General features: G+C 42.0%; 1 protein-coding gene across 1 annotated transcript in view; it reads left to right on the top strand.

Moving 5' to 3' along the window:
* The first annotated feature begins 7,750 nt into the window (after window positions 1–7,750).
* Window positions 7,751–21,974, top strand: part of MAPKAPK3 (MAPK activated protein kinase 3) — a 47,739-nt gene continuing 33,515 nt past the window's right edge. The window contains exon 1 of the mRNA XM_009811595.2: window positions 7,751–7,975. Coding sequence (XP_009809897.1) covers window positions 7,751–7,975 — 225 coding nt within the window. The remainder of the gene's footprint in view (window positions 7,976–21,974) is intronic.

The following is a 21,974-nucleotide window of genomic DNA, read 5'->3' as shown; positions in this document are numbered from 1 at the left end:
AGTATGCATTGCATTCTGATGCAGTGGTTTTCCACCTGCAGTCACTAGATCCATGCCACTCTTTTCATGAGTCCTACAGGACCATGAAAGATGACCATTAAACTGAAGTATCTAACATATATGAGTATTAATGAACGGAGCTTTCATTTTCATTGGAAACTCTTCTAGGGCCCCATCTCAAAAAATATTCAGGCTAATGCCTGGGCTATTTTATCTACAAAATTAGTGATTGGTTTTAAGTCAGGAGTGTTCAGTAGTACTTCACTCTACCTGAACGTTTTGCCCCTCATTGGTATTCCTCAAGCATATGGTAATGCCTTAAGTAGGGAAGAGAACAGTGTGCCCAATTTGCCAACACCCCAGGCCTTCTGCAGTTAGTTACCTGTGCACAGTCAATATAAATTGCTGCCATTCAAACAAATGAGTTGTTTAAACCCAGATTATACTGATATAAATGGCACTCCAGGGTTCAGTGTTGAAGAATTAGGACATTGCAGAGGCAGTTACAAGAAATATTGTTGAGCGGTATTGTGGGGTGATAGGCTTTAGTTATTGAAGGTACCAAAGAAAGCTCACAATAAAGTCAGGGAGGTAAGAAAATGCAGAAATCACGAGCCAGTTAGTCCCTTAGGGAGGTTCACCAACACAACAGCACCATCTACTGATAAATGTGTCTTTGAGAAGACATGTGGCCAGAGTCCCCTTTGCACTCAGGGTAAGTTACAGTGCTTCAGCTGTACAGTTGGACGTTTCCGTAATCTACTTGTAGAGTTGGTGCAAATGTAAAATGATATCCAAAATCATAACTCTTGAGAGAGGTCTGTGTGTCCGGGGATGAGATTTACCTTCACTATAAGCTTGTATATGAAAGACTGAAAGAAAGTTACCCCTCTGGCTGCTGTGTGGCCGTAAGGCCTTCTCTGACCCTTACTCTCTGTTGTAACATAAGGAATAGCATGCGATGAAACAAACACTAACAGTAATAAGCATCTATTCCTTATTTAGATGGGCCATCTTGTTACTTGAGTAGGGCACACCAATTTCTGTAATCAACAACACACAAGAAGGCGATGAACTTACTGTTGTGGTTTTGATTTCCCAACCTGGTGTGGAGCAATGGAGGAGTCTCCAGGGTGTGGGTGAGCTGTGCCATGGATGCAGGGACATCCGCACTGGCTCCATGCAGAAGTAGGATATGCAGGACAGCAACGGGCTTCATTTCAGGCTACAAAAAAATACCTTGGTGTTACTGTAAGGAACTCGCAGTATTTGTTGTCCCTAGGCTCCCTGGCATGTGGTGACCTAGAAGACAATTGTAGTGTGGCATCTGTTAGGAACTTTTCTGCTTGTATCAAATGCTGTGTTTCTGCAAAAATTGTATTCCTGAGTGACCTGCAGGGCCACCCCAGGACTGTCAGACAATGTTGCTGTACCCATTAGTTGCAGGATCTCTTTCAATGAAAGAGAGAGATTAATTTCTTGTGCTCCACTGCAGCATAAAATGAAGCACCATCTTCTGTAGACAGACTGGAAGATTTATGATGCTTTTGATTTATGATACTTCTATGAAAAACCCTGTCTTTTTTTTTCTCTCTGCTGAAATGGAAACGTCCAACCGGTATCTCTCTGACTTCCTCTCTAAATAAGCTGTGTCCCAGAGCTCCTCTTGCTCTAAGATCCCCGGACAGCAACCCTTAGTGAAGGAGCAGGGATGGAACCTCTGAAACCCTTCTCAATGACCAAGACAAGGCATCTGTAATAAGCTGTCTGAGTCCAGGAATATAAAAGCAACTGTCCTACCCTTTTCTGTATTTCTGTAGAAAAATACCTGCTGAGTATGTGCTAACAGGGAGGAAGTAATCTTGAGGAACTAAGTCAGGTATTAGGACACACTCTCCAGATTGTGAGACTGGTACTCTTGAGACTTCCCTTTCCTTCACTAGCAGCTGGTTCATAGCTAGAATTTGTAATTCCTCCCAGAAGCCATGTTATAATCCCAGGACAGGGCAGAGGGTGTTGAGAATAAAGGAGAAGTTGTTCTAGTTTGGTGATGACAAAGCATCTGGTAAACATCATTGCCTATGAAAGAGCTCCATAAACCTGTTTTTACCTCAGCAGTGGAGAGAAAAGAGCTATGCTGATGAGCTTTCCTAGTTGTATGGGTAATAGAAATGATTTAAGTTTCTGGCTTGTTGTTGGGCTTTTCTTTCTTCTTTTTTTTTTCTTTTTTTTTTTCTTTTTGATAAGTCTGAGACAGACACCTCCAGAGCAGAACTGAAAAACATATATATAGTCTGTTTCAGACCACTGTGTACATGACAGAGTAAAGATCCCACAAGAAGCTTCTTTTCTTCTCCTGCATTGTTCTGCAGAGCTGCCCTTTCTTCTTTTAATATCACAGATGCAGTTTCTGAAGAACTTCCTGAGAGATTTAATAAGGTTGTTGCAACCGCCCAATCAGACAAAGCTGTGTCCTCACTTCAACCTGACAATACAGAGGATTTTCTCTTTGGTGACATCTCTATAATGCATCGCAGAAAGTCGGTTTCTCATAACACCAGAAAAAATACATAGCTGTTACTCAGAGGAAGCAATGGCTCAGAAAAACAAGTCACTGTATTTTCAGCTGATGGTGATATTTTCTTTATTGTAGCTGATATTGATTTCCCCAAGACAGTGCTATCAAAGGACTAACCTCTGTGCAAATCACTTTTGTCTATAAATAAACTCAGGTAACTGTAGCATTCAGGTAAGTATCACTCCTCCAAAATATGCCGCTCCTCAAAGAGCATTTGATGACATCAGCTTTCCTAACTCTCCAGATGAGAGCAAACTCAGATATTTCGTTTCATTTTTGTTAAGAAATGAGATAATTTGAAAGTCTGAATTGTCTTTGATCCCAGATATTACTGTTACTGAATTGCAACAGCATGGCAAAAAGGCAGTGAAAATACCCAGTGGGACAGCCAAAATTAACCTTCTGTATTTAAACAGCAGTGCTCTCTGCTCACAGGTATCTGTGATATCCAGGACATGATAAAATCAGGAACAGCGTATCCAAAGCGCGTGCTGGCTAAGATACGAAGTTTCACAGGGGTAACACACCAGCTTAGAGAAACAGGGCTGCTGCCCCAAAGCTTATTGCAAGATCAGGGCCTTATTGTTTGGTTATTTTATCCTATAAGCTACTCTTCTGGTTTTGGGCAAGGCAGGCATAGCTGAGCTACTAAATTCTCTCTTGAAATGAGTTGTTTTGTGTTGTTTCTGTTGAGGATTTTTGGTAAAAACAGGATTAATATTTAATTTACAGTTTTAGGGATTTTTGTGAGGATGAAAGAACTTTTGCCGTAGTGGGCTCTTATCCTGTAATAGTAATGGGGTTTTTTAAACTTCAAAAAGCAAACATCAATAAATAAATAAAAACGTCTTTGTCAATGAAAAATGTCCCCCGGCACAATGAGCTGCAGTGGGCCTGTCAGTGTGTCCTCCATCAGTATCTCCAAAGGATGCTAATGTGGCTCAACCTGCCACGAGCATGAAGAGAAGCTGTAGGATCCGCAGTGTAAGTTTTTGATCGTATGAGATGTAATTCCCAGGGAGATCTAAAACTGGTATTTGAAAGCGGACATTGTGAGAAATGCTCCCAGAGCCAGAGAGGAGGACAGCTCCAGCCAAGGTGACCGCACTGCGCTTGCTTGCCTTTAGGATGTCAGAGGTGTTGGGGTTAAGTGGTTAACCCAGTTGTTAACTCCAAGATGTGTGCCTGGACCCAGCAGGGTCATCCTTCCCCCAGAGCTTGTCAGAGAAATTATAAAACCTTAAGCAGCTTAAGAGAAGGTTATTGCACAAATGAATGGTCTCGGCCCTGTACAAACTGCGTGTGGATTGCAAAGGCCAGGATTTACAAGTGTGGGAACTTCAGAGTGGGTACCCAACACGGGTTTGCAGGTACAGTCACCGAAGACACCACACCAGGCCACCAGAGCAGAGTCATTTCACTAGTACAGCACCCAAACCAGACTGCTTTGGGGCTGCCCAGCATGGTGAGAATAACATTAAATAAAAAGCCTCAGCTGAGCAAAATCAGGAGAGATGTCCAGTGGAAGAGATTTAGAAGTTTAGTACAAGAGCACGGGATACTTTTGGCTGTTATTTACAGTATCGGATTGCCACCTTGTTACTTGTGAAAATACTGTTGCAAAGACAGATATTGAGAAATACTGTCTTTGTCACTGGTTTTAAAGATTTTCTGCACATGATATTCGTGTTTTGCCTGGGGTAGAGATATGCTTTGTGCTCAGACAGCCTATCTGAGACAAAAAATGAACACAGAGCAAGGGAATATATTTGCTTTTTGTTCCGCAGCTGTGGTCATCCTTGCGTACAGTGAGGCTATTTGATACTTGAGCTGGTGCTGGAAAGGCTTTTCTGGAGTTTATGGTGGGTGAAATTAGCAGAGGGTTGGTGTAAGGCCTTATTAACCATGATTCACATTGGATTTTTAAGGTCTTTGCCCTGTTTAAACTTACTACTGGTTGCTGGTAAAACAGTGAACTTTGCTAAAAGCGCATCTAGACAATATCGAGTAGTGAAACCAAACTAGCATAGCTTTCAGTGAGGTATCATTTCAAGCACTGAACTTGAAAAATGTGTTTTGTACCCTACCAGTTGAACTCTTCTCGGTGGGAGACTGTTTGTAACTGAGATGTGTAGAACCAACTAACTTCACACAGAAGAATCCTGTCTTATTCCCTCATCTTTCCTCCTTTCCTTCCATGCAAAGCTTATTTTGTAGAAGCTTATCCTTGTAATAGTTAGAAAGAGTCACAATTTCTTAATGAAATTCCTTGCTTCTGACACACTCTGTAAAAAATAGCAACTCCTTAAGTAGACATCTGTTTGGAATTTTTGCAATGTTTAATATTTCCCGGAATAGGGCCATAAATTGCCTTCTGCTAGCTTTAATGTGCTAGCCGCAGTAACACTGCTTGCTTTGGTCAGCCATAGACTTTTGTGTAAGAGTTACATGGAAAGATCAGAAGTGGGGCTGGCAATGGGAGCTACAAATAGGTGTGAACGAATATATTTCCCAAATTATAAAATACAAGAGAGAGCTGAGAGATTTGGAAGTTTTCTGAAGGGTCTGGCCCCTGGTGACTGTGAGCTGGGAAGAAGACTATAGTTACCTGTTGCAGAGAAGGAAATTACCATCTAGGACAAATAAAATGGCAAATACAGGCAGAAGCCGTGGGAAGGAAAATAAGAGCAAGCTGCTGACTACAGAACAGTGTTATTGAAGGTTTGCAACCTGGGAGCTTACAGTTACGTAGACGTTTCCCAGAGATTGCCACAGTGGGAGGTGGTGCAAAGCCAAAGGCGGCTGGAAGCCAATGCTGAGAAGGAAAGGTTGGAAATAGCTGTTTTCCTCTGGGATTTGATTAGCCCAGAATAGGTGAAGTGAATCAGGGGATCAGGCCCTTCAGTAGCTGAACTGCTGAAAGCCTGGAAGGGAAACCTGAGGCAGAATAACTGTAGCGTCACATCACATGGCGGTATACTGCAGATCTGCAACCCGCTAAGTTGAACTACTTTTTATCCCTTGGAGAAAGGACTCATTAGCCCTTTTAATTATTTTCCTAACCGCTAGAACTCCGGATGCCATTATGTTATGTAAAATGACAAATGTATTTTTAACTTGTAAAGCATGTGAACTTTAAGCTCTTTCCAGTGATACAAATACAGCTCCATTCCAATGCATGACTCATCTTCACATGTAGGAAAAACTCAGCATTTCGCATCCCTGTAACTACACACTGTGAACCAGCGATGAGCGACAGTTGCTGTGGGAACCATCACTTTTAATATCCTGACTGTGCATACGAAAGCGCAAAGAAATACCGACTGCTTATTTGGCGGAAAAGGTCGCCTTTAATATCAGCGCCGACTATTTTGGTAACCGTAGTACCTAATGATCCTTTAGGGTCACAGTCTGTCCAGTATCCAGCCTCAATGCTGTGCCCCGTAGCAATAGCCTTACTGTTTAAAACAGGTTTTAGAGTGAACGTGTCCTAAAACGAGCGATCGGGGGAAGGGGCCGGCGGTGCTCCCGGCCCGGCCGCGCCTCCCCGCCCCGCCACCGCGCGGGCGCGCTGCGGCACAAGCCCGGAGCCGCCGCGGCAGCCTCGTCCCTCAGCACTCCCCCCCTACCAGGGCCGTTTGCCCCAAGAAATTAATAACGTGGCCGGTGCCTTAAAAACGCCGCCCTGCGCAGGGGATGTTCCCCACCACCCGCTCGTCCTTCCCCGGGGAACCTGCCGCCCGGCACCGCCCGCTCTGCCCCACGCGGGGGATGAGGCAGCTCCGACCGGGGCCTCCCGCCCCCCCTTCGGCCCACGCGGGACCCGGTCCGGCCCGACCCCGGGGGAACCGGCAGGTTCCCCCGGGGTCGGGCCGGTTCGGGCCCCGCCGCGGGCGGCCTCCCCTCAGCGCGGGGGGGGGGGGGAGGCGGCGCGCACCTGCCCAGGGCGTCGGGGCGGGCCCAGGCAGACCCCGCCTTCCGGGACTCCGCACCGGGAAGCCTCGGCTGGGGCCGCGCCGCGCCGCCACAGGCAGGTAACCGTCCTCCGGCGGGGCCCGGCGGTGGAGCCCTCCGCTACCACCGCGGCGGTCTCCCCCCGCCGCCGTCGACCCCTGCGCGCCGTGGGGCCCGCCTCGCCTCGCTTCACCTCAGGGTTTTCCCGCCTCGGCGCTTTCCCGCCCTCCGCCTCGCAGTGTGGGGGGCTGAGGGCGCCGCCCCGCTGCCCCTCACTGAGGGGACTGCTCCCTCGCCCCGGGCGGCTGCCGGCGGGGCAGTTCTCGGGCCCGGCAGCCCACCCCCCCGCCGTGAGGAGCGGCCCTCAGCCTCCCCGCGGTGCTTCGCCTGCTCGTGGCTCTGCCGCTCGGAGGTCCTGGCACCGGCACCTCCTCCGGGGCTGCGCTCCTGAGAGGCCAGAGGCCCTCTGGGCCCCAGCGGGGTCAGGCAGCGCCTTGGCTTTGGGAGCCACGCCGTTGCATATCCGCATACCCGAGTTTTTGGGTGGTTTGATGGTCCCCTCAGTAATGCTGCACCTGCCCCTCACTCTGTGGACCGGGGCAATTTGGTAAGCCCTGGCCCAGCATCAGGTCCTGTGTTTGCCCAGGCAGTGCCCCTCTGGGGTTTAATCCAGGTATTTGTGGTTCTCTTGCATAACTTGAAGTGTCGGGGTGAGGCAGGGGACCATTGTGGAGATCTCTACGTAAAACATTGAGGCAACAAGTTGTTGATGCAGGTTTATAAGCTCCTCGAAGCAGAGGCTATCTCTGTTCTGTTGTACAGAGCTTAGCTGAGTAAGACTTTAGTCGAAGACTTGGCGCAGGCACTTGTTGCAGTAGAAGCAGTAATCTATAACCGCAGGCTGATAGCTGTGTATATTGGAACTGGGGTGACTGGTCGGTAAAGCTAAACAAAGTGTGCTTTCCTGAGGTGAACCTCTGCTGTTGGTCTCTCTAGTGGCTGGTCATCTTGGTAAGGAAGAGAGAAAAGTGGTTAGGTGAGAGAACAGTTAGGTCACATGAATTACTAATACTCGTTTACATTTTTACTCAGGACTAAATGGCGAGCAAATGGACTGTTTGAAGCACTGGGTTTGATTGCCTAAGAGGAGGGACTCTGCTGAGGATACCCAACAGATTCCCTGTCGGGTATCTCTGTCATCTCAGGCTCTTCCCTGATATGGAACAAAGTGAAGGTGAACAGGAATCCCAGCCCGAGAGTCACGTGGATAGCAAGAACAGCGTGAAATCCTTGCCTGGGGGAGCAGCCCATATCAAACTAGAGATAAAAAAACATGCAGTTACGGACGACTACAAACTCTCCAAACGGGTGCTAGGGTTAGGAATCAATGGCAAAGTACTGGAGTGTTTCAACAAGGAGACAGGCCAGAAATGTGCTTTGAAGGTATGTAGGTTTTTTCTTTTTCTCCTTTTTTATGGTTTGGAGGCTAGAGTTCACTTCCAAAGCCCTGTAAAAGCTACTTGTTCTGTGCTTACATTTCACAAAGAGTGCTACACGAAGAATTTGAATATGTGGAGATGTTGGTATTACTTACAGCATTGTAGTCCAAACTTGAGTCTTTTCCAGAATATTCTGCGTGAGTTTCCAGAAGAATGTTATCAGCTGTGAAATTCTCATGTTCATATTTAAAAGACAAAAAGGCGGGGGAGAGAGCAGTGTCTTGGTGTGTTCTGTGAGAAAGCTTGCTAGATTTTGAATGAACATATATTATGCAATCCTTGGGAAGGAAACTACTTTGGATCTTGTGCAATGAAATAGGCCTAAACTGGGAAGTATTTAAATGTTCATTGGTCTTCAGGCTTTCTTCCCTTTGAAGACTTCCCTTAAGGGGCATTTCTAGTTGTTTACTCACTACTTCTCCTCTTTATTCTTGTGATTCATTTACAGAAGGGTATTACCTGGGAAAGCACTGATTATACCAGCACTAGCAAGTAAGTTTAGTAGATATTTATGGTGATAAATACCACTTCAACAAGTGGAGCAATAACCATTCATTAGAGAACATAAAGCTTACCTGTCTTCTGCTCTGCACCTTTTGAACTTGAAGATTTCCCTGATGCTTTTAAACCACATTGTTAGAAAAAAAGCAGCTCAAATGAGAACCAGGATGGTAAGACTGAAAACCGTCTGAAGTAAGTGTCATGAGAATTACTTAATAAAGTTACTGAGCCCTTGCTGGTGTTAATCTGATTAGTTGGGATGTCTAGAAGGCTTTCAGGTACCCTTCCTTTTCTTAAACCTCATGCTCTGTGTTTGCTGACAGCAGGACAAATCTGCTAGTGGTCAGCCGGAAGGTCTGCCACCACGGTCTGGATATGGTCTTGCCAAACTAGAACTGCTATCCCCAGCAAAGCCTTTGCACTTTGATAGAACAGACTGGAAATATCTGGTAGCTTTGTGTATTGAAAAGATTTTTAATAGATGAACTAGAAAAGCTTATAGTACAATAACATGCTGATTAATTTACATGTTTCCAACACTGATTTCTTTATTACACTGGTTTTTGTATTAGCTTCACGTGGCTGACTCACAGAAGTTTATCGTGGGGAAACTGGAGGTTTTGGCAAACGGACTGGAAGTACTGGCCTGTATAGGGGAGTGTCAGGTTTTTACAACTCCGAGGTGATCCATTAATCAGATCCTTCTGAAGTGCTATCAACATTTATTTCTATACTTGGCATACTGTGATGGAGGATAATAGTTAATACTGAAGCTGTTCTGCTGTTTCTGAAGAGTTCAGCAGCTTTGTTGCTGATTGTATACCATTCATACTTCAAAGGTTTTGCAGTCATAAGGGCTGGAAGCATTTTAAAACAGAAGTTGCCATTCCAGAGCACAATCCAGTGGCAACAAGTGTGTTCCAGAACAAATCCTGTAGCTCTGGAATCAAATAGGAAATACATTCCTATGGATACTAGCATGTGTAAAATATTTTTTTAATTCAGCGCTCAGAGCTGGGGAAAGGGAGAAGAGAGGTAAAGTTGCTGTGCCCTGACAGAACATCCTCTGCCTGATGGGGAGGAGGAACCTATAGTAAATCCTCTAATACCAGTTTCTGTTTAGCAGTGATTGAGTCAGCTGATTTTTTTTCAGAGCTTTTAAAATATATTAAGGAGTAAAGCACCACCCCCCTTCCCAAACTGGAGTTTTGTCAGTAATGGCTAATACATCACTGAAATGACGTTACATATGTGTTTGTCATCCCCCCGCCCCCCAGCTTTGGAATGTGTGCACTTTTCTTCTGAAAGGGACAGAAATATTAAGATGTTTATGAGTTCTCTAGGGAGTTTAAATGACAGATAATAGTTTGCTGCTTGCATTTCTCATTGTTATGAGTTTAAGTGCTGAATAAAAAGTTAAATATGCAATTAAGTAAAACTGCCAGCAGCCCAGAGAGAATCTGCTATTCTCTCCAAAGATGGTCTAATGAGGAGATTACCCAACAAGGAAGGATAAAACTGTGCTTGGTTAATTGGCAAGAATAGAAAGATCTTTTCCTAGCCCTGAAGGTATTTGCAAGGATGAAAATATTCAGAGGAAGTTTTTTCCGTTGTTTCTCGTGAAACCTGAACTGGGCCACACAAGTCCCAAACCTGTTCTAGATGGGACTTCAGAGCAAACCATCCAGTCAAGACAGTTATGGAAAAGGGACAAGAAACTTGAAACAAAAATGTTCAGAAACAGCTTCAGTGCAGAATTCTTTGTAGGGACAATAAGGCCTTGGTGTTTCTGCCTTGCCACTGCTCATACTTCCTCGGTGTGGTGGTGGGGTTATCATTCACTTACAGGAATGGAAAATGGAGGCAGCTGAAGCTGTCACAGGAAAAAAACAACTGGTCTGACAGGTAAAGAGAAATTTAAAGATTGAATTGCAAGTTGAGTAGGAAAAAAGGGATGCTGGATGGAATTTTTTTTTTTTTCTGGAGGTGACTTGTGCAGTATCCATTGAGATCTACTTGTATTTGTGGACAGATACTTCAAGCGTGAGTGTGCTCACTGTAACCTACTCCTGGGAAAGGAAAAACATCACTCCTGCTGCTGAAGATGAAGCGTAATAGTCTGTTCCCCTTCACACCAAACTTGCCCATTAAAGCAGCTTCTGACTTGGCAGATGGCACTGCTTTCTGCCTGCAGGTTTTCTTTTATATGGGAACAAAGCCAGCACAGCCAGGATCTGGATAGAAATTACTCAATGGAAGGAATTTTAACTGAGGTACTCAAGAGGAAAGGGCTCGAACAGGCAAAAACATTCATCCCCAGTGCCATGTGTCAGTCAAGCACTCCATACTGTAATTGGGAGGTCCCTGTTGTCTTATTTAGTCTGTGTCCATAATTGGAACTAGTTAGAATTTCACTAATCATTTTTAGAGTGGGAAAACACAAGACATCCTCTCAGAGATACTGCAGGGCTTTGGTTATTTTCCGAAAGTATTATGTGGCTTAGTTTGCTCTACTTGGCATTGTGATTTGCTACACGCCTTCACAATGTGCTGTCAGCTTTGTTTCTGTTAGATTGAAATGCCACACGCATTGCTGTCCTGCTCCAGAAAATCTAGTCTGGATACTCACTTAGACGCATAATGACATTTTGGCTAAACAGCACTGTTTCCAAATAGTGAGAATGCAGGGATTTAGAAAAGTAGAAGCATAAACAAAACTGCTGTGCAGGACTGTGGCCTTCTAGAAGGCAACTATGTTTTAGTCTCTCTCTCCCCTTGCAAATAGAAAACCTTCTCAGATCTCTTCCCATAGTTCACCCAGAAATAGCAGTCAAGTGAAGTCTAGTCACTCTTCTATTTTTATCTCTTCACCAGCCTGCCCCCTTCTGTTCACTTTACCTTTTGGGGCTAAAATTTAACCTCCACTCCTTTAACACTGTCATCAGCCTGAGCGTTCTCTGCAGTTTTTCACACTCCTCCCCAGGGAGAGGAGGAGACCAAAATAGCTGACTACCTGTGAAGATAAATGTGGACTCCTGGGACTTGCCTCCTATTAAAAAATCCCCAATGTACAGTTCCTTGTTTTTTCTTTCTTTTTCCCTCATTTCTTTTTCTTTTGGCACAAATTCCTGCTACGTGGCGTCAAAATAGTATTTCGATGGATTTGATGACCTAATCTATTTTTGTGAAAGATGGTAGAAAGGGCTCAGCTAGAGTTAGGATCAAGAAAAGAGAGCTAGAGTGTGTTCTGCTGGGGTATTGGGACTTCTCTGCATCTGCAGCTTCAGGATTTTGGTGGATGATTCAGGATGTAAAAACAGTTACATGTCGTTGGCAAACTTCACCTTCAGTAAACAGATGTTGCTTCTTTCCAGGAGAAGAAAAGGAAGGACAATTCAGGCATAGCAGCAAAACAAAGACCGTTGAAACTTCAGGAAAACAAAGTACATTGGTTATGAGTGTATTGGTACTTCTGATATGAAAACTCTCCTGAATAACAGTATAGCACTTGTAAAGTGCTTCTCCCCTAAGCACTATGCATATGCGCTGTATACTGTGGCTGCCTTCCCATCATCTGAGACTTCTAGGTTAAGGCAGAGTATATTCATAGGTCTTAGCCTCTAGAATAAATAGTGAGTTAAGCTATGACCCTGCCTCGTTGAAAGTGTCCTGTGCTGCTAAGTGCCAACAGTACAGTGTATGTGACTTGCTGATTTGAAGACAAAGAGGTAAAGCCGGAATGTTAAATAAAGCAAAAAGCAAACATGAAAATGAACACGCTCCTTGCCTTTTAGATTTAAGGAACTTTTGGTGAATGATAATCATAGAGTAGGAGGTTCTACTGTTATCCGTAAGAGTATTAGCATAACTCTGTGCTCAGAAAGAAGGAAAGCAGGTAATGGAGAATGATTTTTTTTTTTTTCCCTTCCAAAATTTCTTTCCCAAAATAGTTCTTGGAAACCACACATAAGACTATATAGAGAATATTATTCGGCTATCCAAAGTGGGGTCGCTGTAAAGAAAGATAATCATTCTGCATCACTTTAATTTCATTTAGTCTTGAGCTACGTTTCTGCCTCTCACCCAATTTTAATGTTTCTGATTACATTAAGTAATACTACATCACGTAAGCTAATTGCTGGGTAGTCTGTTTTCAGTTAGTATACCCTGAAGTCAGGTCATGATTGCTCACAAATGGGAAACTGTACAGTCCAAAGTATTTGTTTTGCAAGTTATCTAAATAGCTGGTACTTGTAAAATACCCTTTTTATTGCCTGAAATAAGGTGACGATCAAGGAAAAGAATGCACCGGTGGAGAAGGCAATGCATACAGTGAAAGTGAAGGTTATTTTAGGCTGATGATTGATTGTAGAATACGAAATGTTAACAAGCTTCTTAGGTGCTATAGATTGCTTTTTTAGAAGAGAAGAACATTATGCCAGATCAGGAATGAAACATTTCAACATTTTTAGAATAAGGAAGAATAATTTTGTACTAAGCTAGAACTGTGGTGGGAATTCAGGGGAACCAAGTGTAATTGTTGGTTAGGTTTTGTGCAGGATGAAGGAGCTCTTGCTTTACTGGGGTGATTGCATGTTTCAGGAGGAAATTAGCACTTTCTAGTGAAGTATTCTATAGTTCCCTCTCACCTACCACGTTTCCTGCAGCCTATTTATACTGGTTTATCTCATGCTACAGTAAATTCAATGTCAGTAACACAGCCGAGTATGAGTAATAAACTCCAGGAGCTATGTGTTGTAGATCAAAGCCAGATACAGTGTAGAATGAGTATGAGTTCAGAAAAGTTTTAGTTAAATGGCAGCCCCCAGTGTATGGAGGAGTACCTAAAATATGGATAGCATGAGACTGGTCCTTGAATTTTATCCTTCAGTGCCAATCTTCTTAAGTATTACGTAAATATGCATAAAACACCTAAAATAACATTCAGTCGATTAAAAAGTGGGTCGTTTCTACTGCTACAAGAATTGTTTTTTAAACCAGTGACTCATTCAAGACAGAGTCTTTCAGCACTTTGTACGTATTTGGGCCAGAATGGCACCTTCCAGAGTGTCAGTTGGACTAGTTAATTTAAAAAAGGTGGACTTTATCAATTTACTTTGAAGTTCTGACATTCTTGACTGGTCTTCTTATTTGAAATACAGCAAATAATCTAAAAAAAAGAGAAAAGATGGGCTTGGTCTGAAATAATAAAACCATGTGTAGTAAATTCTTACTAGGTTCAATGGCAGTTCATTAAGCCTATAAAGTGCAAACAGAAAGGCAAATGCTATAAACCATTAAGTCATCTTGAAAAAACAAACTATGTTGATGCTACTTTGCACCTTCTGTGTTCTCTTCCAGTCTGCTAGCAAGCTGGCACAAGTTATACCCTGACTTGTGTAGCAGCAAAGCTCGGGAAGATCAAGGTGTGTTCCCCTGCCTTCACCCAGGTTCAAAGATCTGAGAAAGTGTTATAGACATGTGTCTTATTTCAACTGAGAGGAAGGTGCTTAAAGGGAGAGCATGTGTGCGTATTGGTCAGACATGACTAATCACTTGGCACTCTCTTTGGACTAGAAGACCCTTCTCTTTGTCTCTCCCTCCTCCCTTTAGAGTCTAAATCCTCCTGTTCCATTTAAACCTTGCTGATTTGTGCTAGCTGGGAGTCTCATTACAGTTAACTGGATTTTACAAATCAGCTTTAGTGCAAGGGAACAATAAGCAAGAATTTTAAAGTTCATTTACAAGGCAAGTGTACTTCAGCCTCATTTGCTTATGATAATACCATCTAGAGAGATGCTCAGACTGGAAAAACCTGATAACATCTTTTATAATTTGGGAAGAATCAAGGCCACACCTGAATGTCATGGCTCACATGCATCTTTTTTTCCTTAGTATATTTTTCTCTCTTTGTGGTAGCACCCTCTGTAAGAGCAGCCTGGTCTGAGAATAAATGACTTCTCATGATAGCTTGCTGCCAGTTAAGTCTCAACAGAAAGAAGAGATTATCTTCGTGCTGTGATAAATTTATGGGAAGCATAGAGAAGGAAGATGTCACTGTCATGGGAGCAAGAGCCAATTTGAATTTGAGAAAGTTAATAGATGAATCTCTTGCACATAAAGACTGTTTTCTGTTAATCTCTTGACTGTATACAATGATTATTTTTTCTAAAAAAAAAGATACAATCATTGATTTATTTACATAATCATATGCAATATTTTCATCCCCAAATGTTTTTGCAGTTTCTATTTACTTGACCCTGAAAAAGTTCCCATTTCTCATACGATGTGCATATGTTTCGTTGTTATGGAATTTTTCCATGTTAAATACGTCTTTAGAACACCAGACTTGAGGATCGTGTGTAATACTCTAATAGCAACAGTATAGCTGTCTGCATAGCTATCCTCCTTTCTTTGGGTACAGTGGAGTTGTTTTAACTGTTTGCATTGTGGCTCTCACACTGTAGGAAGATGTGACGACATTCATGAAAAGGAAAGTGGCAGAGATGTGGCCAGTGGTGGAGGTGGAGAGTAGGTGACCTGTTTACTTAACTGGAAAACCGTGAGAACTTCTTTCCATCAACACCAGTGAAAGCTGGTGGTGTGGTTTGTTGGGATTAGAGTCTATAAACCACCTGGATTGTGGTATTTTACAGAGATTTCCTAAGTACTTAAGATGATTCAAAGCTCTGTAAATGAGATTAAGCTATAACACTCCAACATTTTAATACCTCAGGAATGAATGGGGAGAGAATTCTTGTTCAGCATGTAAATCATGCGTGGCCTTCTAGTTACTGATTCTTTGTAATATATGGCATTTTACACTGAAGCTTTCATGGCCTTTTTTAAGAGAAAAAGCAAATACTAAATTTGTATAAAATTAACTTTTCCTCCAGAAAAGTTTGCTTGTTGAACTTACTTAAAAAAATCAAAACAAACCACCCTGAATGTGCCATCGTTACAAGTAATTTTAGATGTTCCTGTTAAGGAGCCAATCTTATTAAAGTTGCACTGTTCACAGATCTTAAGTCTTGCCAGTTCAAACTCTGGCTCTTCTCCATGGGCTTTTTCCCAGGATTGTTTTGTTTTGGTTTTTTTCTTGAATACTCTCTTAAGTATGCTGGCATTCCAAGTAACAGGCCCTAAAGCAGCTCCTGGGATCTGAGTCAGCTAGGGCTGAGGACAGATTTATTAAGCCCATTGTAAGGGGAAAACTCAGAAAAACTTCTTTTTTTTGTTTTGTTTTTTTGATGGCACTTCTAAATTATATGAACTGTTTGGAAATGGCAGGGTGTGGAGTGACTCATGCTCTTCATCCCCTGAACTTTCTTGTGTGGTGAAATTTTGGCTGGGCTGAGGAGTTTGCCTAGGTGTGAATCATCTGTAAGCCCTTATGAAAGCACTTGAGTAGTGATTTGTAACTGCAGTTGTTGGTTTCTGTTATACTGAGGGGTGGATTTGGTTTTTGTTCTTGTTTTCAAAGGAGAGCAGTTAAAAACTGGATAGGTAGCAGCTGCCTTGCACACCTGTGTTCTGCGTGGGACTCCTGTGTACTCCTTAGCACCAAATCTACTGCATATTTCAGGGATGAAGAGTCCTTAAAATCCATTTGCAGTGCCACAAGGCCTGTTGTTTGGTACTGCTGTAGCTGCCAGTGTTCTCCTCGCCTGTAGCTCTAACAACAAGAAATACTATCCTTTACTTGCTTCATTTTTATCCAAAAATGTATTTATCTATTTTTCTTGCAAAGGATTAATTTTTCTCAGGGCCTTATTCCATTTTCCCACATGTTGCTTTTAGTCAGTGTGGCTTTGTCAAAAGCAGTCTGGTTTCCACAGCGACGGAGTTGTTAACACCAAAGATGTCAGTGCCCGAAGGTAGGGAGGGGAGGGGGCTGCATTTTCTGGCTCAGCTGCCTTGCCACGGTAGAGGCCCTTGCTGCAGCCACGCTACAGTACAACGTCTCCATTGTCTTTGTGAAGAGTAAAAGCCTTTCATTTTGTTCTACTCTTCCCTTTCCGATCAATTTAACAGTCAAAATTTGACACTTGGGAGGGTGACGGGGCTTGGTGGTTGCTTGATGCTTAGAAGCTTCCTGTTCTTTCAGGCCCTCTGTTCTGAAGGGTGTTGCTCTGTCATCTGCTTTTTAAAGAGTTTTTCTGTGAACAAAATAGCACTTGCATACACGCAAAACCTGTAGCAGTAAGTTTGTGATAAAGGAGAGTAGAGCCACTATTCTTTTTGACCCATGTTCAACGTCTGCTTATGAATGATAACATGAAAAATGATCAGTCCTTTTACCTTGCCCAGTAGTGCGAAACCTGCTCCGATTTAACCTGCTTGGATGGGTTTTCTGAGACACCCATCCCCTTAGGGTAGGAACTAAGCCTTGCTCCTATTGACCTTGGAAAATTGCATTGTTTAAAAGTATTTTCTAAGACATAGTTAACCTGTGAAGTTAATTGCCTCAGGACCTGAGTGGTAGTGATGCTGTGAAGATCTTGAGAGAAAACAGCACTTCTCTGTTGCAAATATGAAGAAAAACCCCATAGTTTTAATATACTGTACAAATTTGGCCGTGATCTTCTAGATCCTGTTGTTACAACTTAGAGTTACAAAACTGTCAGGATAAGTCATGAAACTTGGAGCTTCAGAAGACATCTTATTGCTTCTCTTCTGTTAAGTGTGTTACTGCTGTAGGTGTAAAATAAAATGCCCTCCTGTCCGAGGAGAGGAAGGTGGAGCTTTGGTCTCAGCTTTGCAGATGGCTGTAGCTCTGGGTGACGTCCATCACTTGCATAATAGTTTCATGTAAGGGTGTGTCTTCCTGGGTACGTTGTTCTTGTATAAACTAGGGTGTAAACGTAATGTGAAATAGATTTTTCACAACGGCTATTCATATTTAGATCTTTTTTTTTTTTTTCCTCCTCTTATGAAGGGCAGGGCAGGAAAGCACTTTTACCAGACCTGGCCCATGGAATGCAAACAGTGTAATGTTGTTGAAATTTCTTTTCAGGCACTTTCTGCTGCTTAGTTTCACCTTTAATAGAAATTATGGTAAAAAGCAATGGCTGAAGACAGTTAAAACCAGAAGATGAAACTTCAGAGAAATGGGAAATTAATGCTTTAAACTGACTCAAATACATGATGGAAACCATGTACCCAAATACACGTACGGTTTTAATTCAATTTTTGAATGCCTATTAATGACTTTTAAAGACTAAGCTTTGAATCTGCAACTTAGAATAGAATTGCAGCCTGCTTTTTTTGATAGCTGGTTGTATTCTTACTGTTTATTTCTGTCACTTTCTTAACAAGTATCTGGCTCTGCATTGGAGTTCATGGTACACAAGTCATTCTTAAAAAGGGCAAAATTTCTGGAAGGTTGTGTCTTGTCTACTGGAATTAGGTGTTTTGCCAGGTTTATCAGATTTAGTTGAGTGGTTTTTCAGCTGATTTGCTTTATGTTTGGAAACCTGCAAAGTAGCATCTCACAGGATTTCCGGCACCAGAGTGCAGGGAAGCAGACTGACAAAGTGAGAGTGGTGGATGAGGAAAGGTCAATTGATTTAGAAACATTCTCAGTTCTGGTGGATTGGTATCAAGTGGAATTTTCCTCCAGTCTCTCAGCTCTGTATAATAGCTTTTTTCTGTTGCTGAGATGTTGTGATTAAAGGCCTCCTGAGGGTGGAGGGAGTGTGAGAGTGACTTTTACTTCCAGTTGCATTTCAGAAATGCTGATTGCCAGGCACACCTCTATTTTGGCAGGTGAGTGTGGCTGCTTTCACTTGGGCTGGGGCCGTATGCCTGTTACTGTTGAAAAATAGGATATGACACTCGATCTGCAAAAACTAAACTCTTACAGCAGAAGGGAGGAGGAAAAAACAGGAGTGTACATTATTGATAAAAGACTTTATACAAGAGCAATTAATTCTGAGTCTTTCCCACCTCTCTGCTGTCTGAATCACTGTTGTGGAGGTGTGAGGGAGGGTGAATGACTGCAATGTTGTGTGTTTGTGCACAAAAGCCAAGTCTCATGGGGGAAATACGGAGAACGTTCTCACAAGTGTTGGTTCAATAAAACATCCAACACAGCAATAACAATTTTTTATTAAATCAAAATACCCCAAACTGGTTCTTGGTATCTGTGACAGTCTTGATTTTTGGCAATATGAGCTAATAACTGTGTAGGACTTTTTAATTTAAAAACTAAAGCACGAGTTTGCCTGCATCCTACAAGCAAAGGAGCATGTTTCACAGGAGGGCAGTTCTGGTGAAGGAGAATGGTTTGAGCTTGGCGCCTGGGTGGAGTCGGTGTGAGAAAGGGCTGTGTGTGGCAGTCCTCTAAGGATAGGATGGGAAAGCATCCATGACACTGCTGAATGTGGTGTTTCTCACATGTCATCTTTCCCACCTATCCCAAGCGTCAAAGGTCATGAGGAGATTGGTGTTCTCTGTTTATGTAAACCTTCCAAACTCAAACATCTCAGCCCATTCAGTGTGCAATGACTTTGTATTGTGTGCTGAACAACTGTTTTCTAACTCAAGTCATCTTGAGGATGCTCTGACTCGACAGACCAAAGTGGTCATTTCTGTCTTTTTAAATTGATCTACTGACCTGCATTTGAGCAAGTTAAAATAGGGATCATTTGGTGGGGGAAGGTATTGTTAATATCATTGCTAGTCACCAACCTCTCATGTGCACAGCACACCACCTACATCACTGAGGAACATTGCACTGTTTTATATTAAAAATGAGTAACACCAATGTGTTCCATCTTCACGTGGTTTCCTGCTGTGTTAGGGTATTACCGGTAGACAACTGCATGTCATTACTCCCTACTTCCTGTGCACAAGAGCATTAAATGCTTATTCTCTTTGGTTGAGATTAGCACTGTTAATATATTATTAATATGAACCAAGGTTCTGTTTTATGATTGCTTCTTATTAGCCAAGGGTTCCTCATTTTCTCTGAAGGATGGTATCTTTCAAAGCTCCCTAGTACATAAGGTTTTTTATAAGAGTTCACCAGAGTAGAGCTCCCTCAATTTCAACTACTTCACTTGAAACGAGTCAAAGGAGGAATGACTTTTTTTAATGTGGTGACCCTACTGAGAAATCAGGCTGCATTGAGTTGTCTTAAGCTGTCTGTTCAAGCCTTCAAATAATACTTAAACTTTAAAAAATAGATTTACTTTAATAAAGATAATGTACACTTTCATACCACATTTAATCTAAATCTGCAAGTTACTCATCTAAATACCTTATACCTTCTGACTGTAGTCAATCTTTAGATTCCTATGTACGTTTTATTGCATGATCATACAGAAATCTCGGCTGATGTTTTGTATTTCAGCTTGCATCTACGTAGTTACAAAACTCATGGGGATTTTCTTCATTTCTATTTGTTTTTTAAAAATGGGTTAATTAAATTTATAAAGCATTTTCCTAAATAAATAAATAGAATCCTATGCAGATTCTGAGCTGTGTGTTAGTGTGTATTGGTCACTAATTACTGCCACTGAGACATTAGGAGCAATGATCTCTTTCCCAGTTCAGTATGACTGATTACCATTAATGGTTTGTAGCTGACTGCTTGTTTTGTAGGGAATATTTCTAGGGAGCCCAAAATCAGTATTCCTGGGACCTTTGACATCCTCTTCCATGCTTGGGAGAACTTCATCTGCAAATACTCGTGCTTTTGTGCTTTCAGTCAGTTTATTCCATGTTTTTTAGCGTTTTTCTTCTGTGTAATCAGGGCAGAAGCTGATTCCTTTCTCTTCCACCCCCACCTTTTTCTGCTATTCATTCTCTGGAAGGATTACATTTTAACTGCTAAATGTTAGTAAATGTCAATTTTTCCTTCCACCCTAAAACTTCCATTTTATTATTAAAAATTATGTGAGGGGAAAGTAATCTGTGAGACAACACTCTTTGCAATTTTTCCCTTTTTCTTCTCTCAGATCCATTTAGCATTCAATAAATAGAAACTGTACTTCTGAAGTATGATTAAAGTTGCTGTTAATCTTTTTCCAAACTACTAAATTCGGAGTTTTCAGTATCTGATTTTTCATTTAATAAGGCATACATTGAAGGAGTAAAAAGTAAAATTGCTTAAAAACTAAAACAAGTATTTTCATTTGAACAACTTCTGAGGCCAGGTAGAAGGGTATTATCTCTCTACTCTGCTTTTTCTTTACAGTTGATATGCTCCCCAATTCATTAGTTTTTAACGATTCCTAATTTTATTTTTTTTTAACTAGTTATATAAAAATGTAAGCTCTGATATATTATTTGCATGTTTACTGTTTTCTGAAATCATAGAGCTTGTTAGCTCAAAATAAAATACATTGCTTTGACCTTTTGGCATGTTTGTGTATATCTTTGTGTGAGAACATGAGAGCCAACATTTATATTATTTAGAAAAAGGGGAACAAATAAACATTAATTACTGGGAACTGTAGCCCACTAGAGGCTTGTTAGCAACCACAAATACACAACAAAATCAAACTTGTAGGATGAGTAACTAAATCAAAAATGTTAGATTCCTTTCTGCTTTTTTTCCTGAAAAGTCTGTTGGAGTTTGGCTTGAATTAGGAATTCAGTTTTGGCCTTATATTTGTTTTCTCACTGACTGTGAAAATAGAAGTCAGTGAGCATTGCTATTTTCAGGAAATACTCAGGCTTCCATGCATAATATAAATCAAGGATATAGGAAAAAGTACTCCCAAAATAGATGGTATGCTACTTCTGCAGTTCAACGTAACTGTACTGCATTTGTGCTTCTGATGCCCCTACAGTAACTCAAGTTTCTGTGATTTAACACCAGGCCCATAAGGTCTGTGTTCCAATTTCAACATTTACATTTTCCTGTCTATCCACACAGGATTATAATTTACATCTTAAAATCTGCCAAAGGTGTGAGGAGAAAAATTTGCATAGATGAGGATTTTACTCAGCAGAATATACCAAAGCTTACCTAGTTATTTTGTTCAATTTAAGTCCTCCTATGGGAGACTTGGAGGAGCTATGAGGCATGTTTATCCAGTGCTGCTTCTGTTTGGCCAAAGTACTTTTTACTTGCAGTTGTTACTTTTACATGCAATTTCAAAAGACTTGGAGAGCACTGGGGAAGTGTCACCTGTGCCCGCTTCCTGCTAGGCTGTGTTACGAGTGTGTGTGTTCCATTGCACAGCAAGGCTGCCCACCTACAGAGCTCTTCTGGGGTAAATAGCACAAGCAAAGCCCCAGAATGACTCCCTGTAAAGGACAGGCTTTGATTATACGAGAACGAGGGAGTATTCTGGGATGTGTGTATCTGTTCTTCCAATGTACATGCTCTCTACTAATCTGAGTTTTCCTTAATACATAGTCAGATAAGTCTTCCAGGATGGCATCTCCCTTACCACCTCCCAAATGGCTTCTCTGGTGAGGTGTCCCAG

Source organism: Gavia stellata, chromosome 12, assembly GCF_030936135.1.
Source record: "Gavia stellata isolate bGavSte3 chromosome 12, bGavSte3.hap2, whole genome shotgun sequence".
Taxonomy (NCBI): domain Eukaryota; kingdom Metazoa; phylum Chordata; class Aves; order Gaviiformes; family Gaviidae; genus Gavia; species Gavia stellata.
This window is presented reverse-complemented; position numbering and strand designations above follow the sequence as displayed.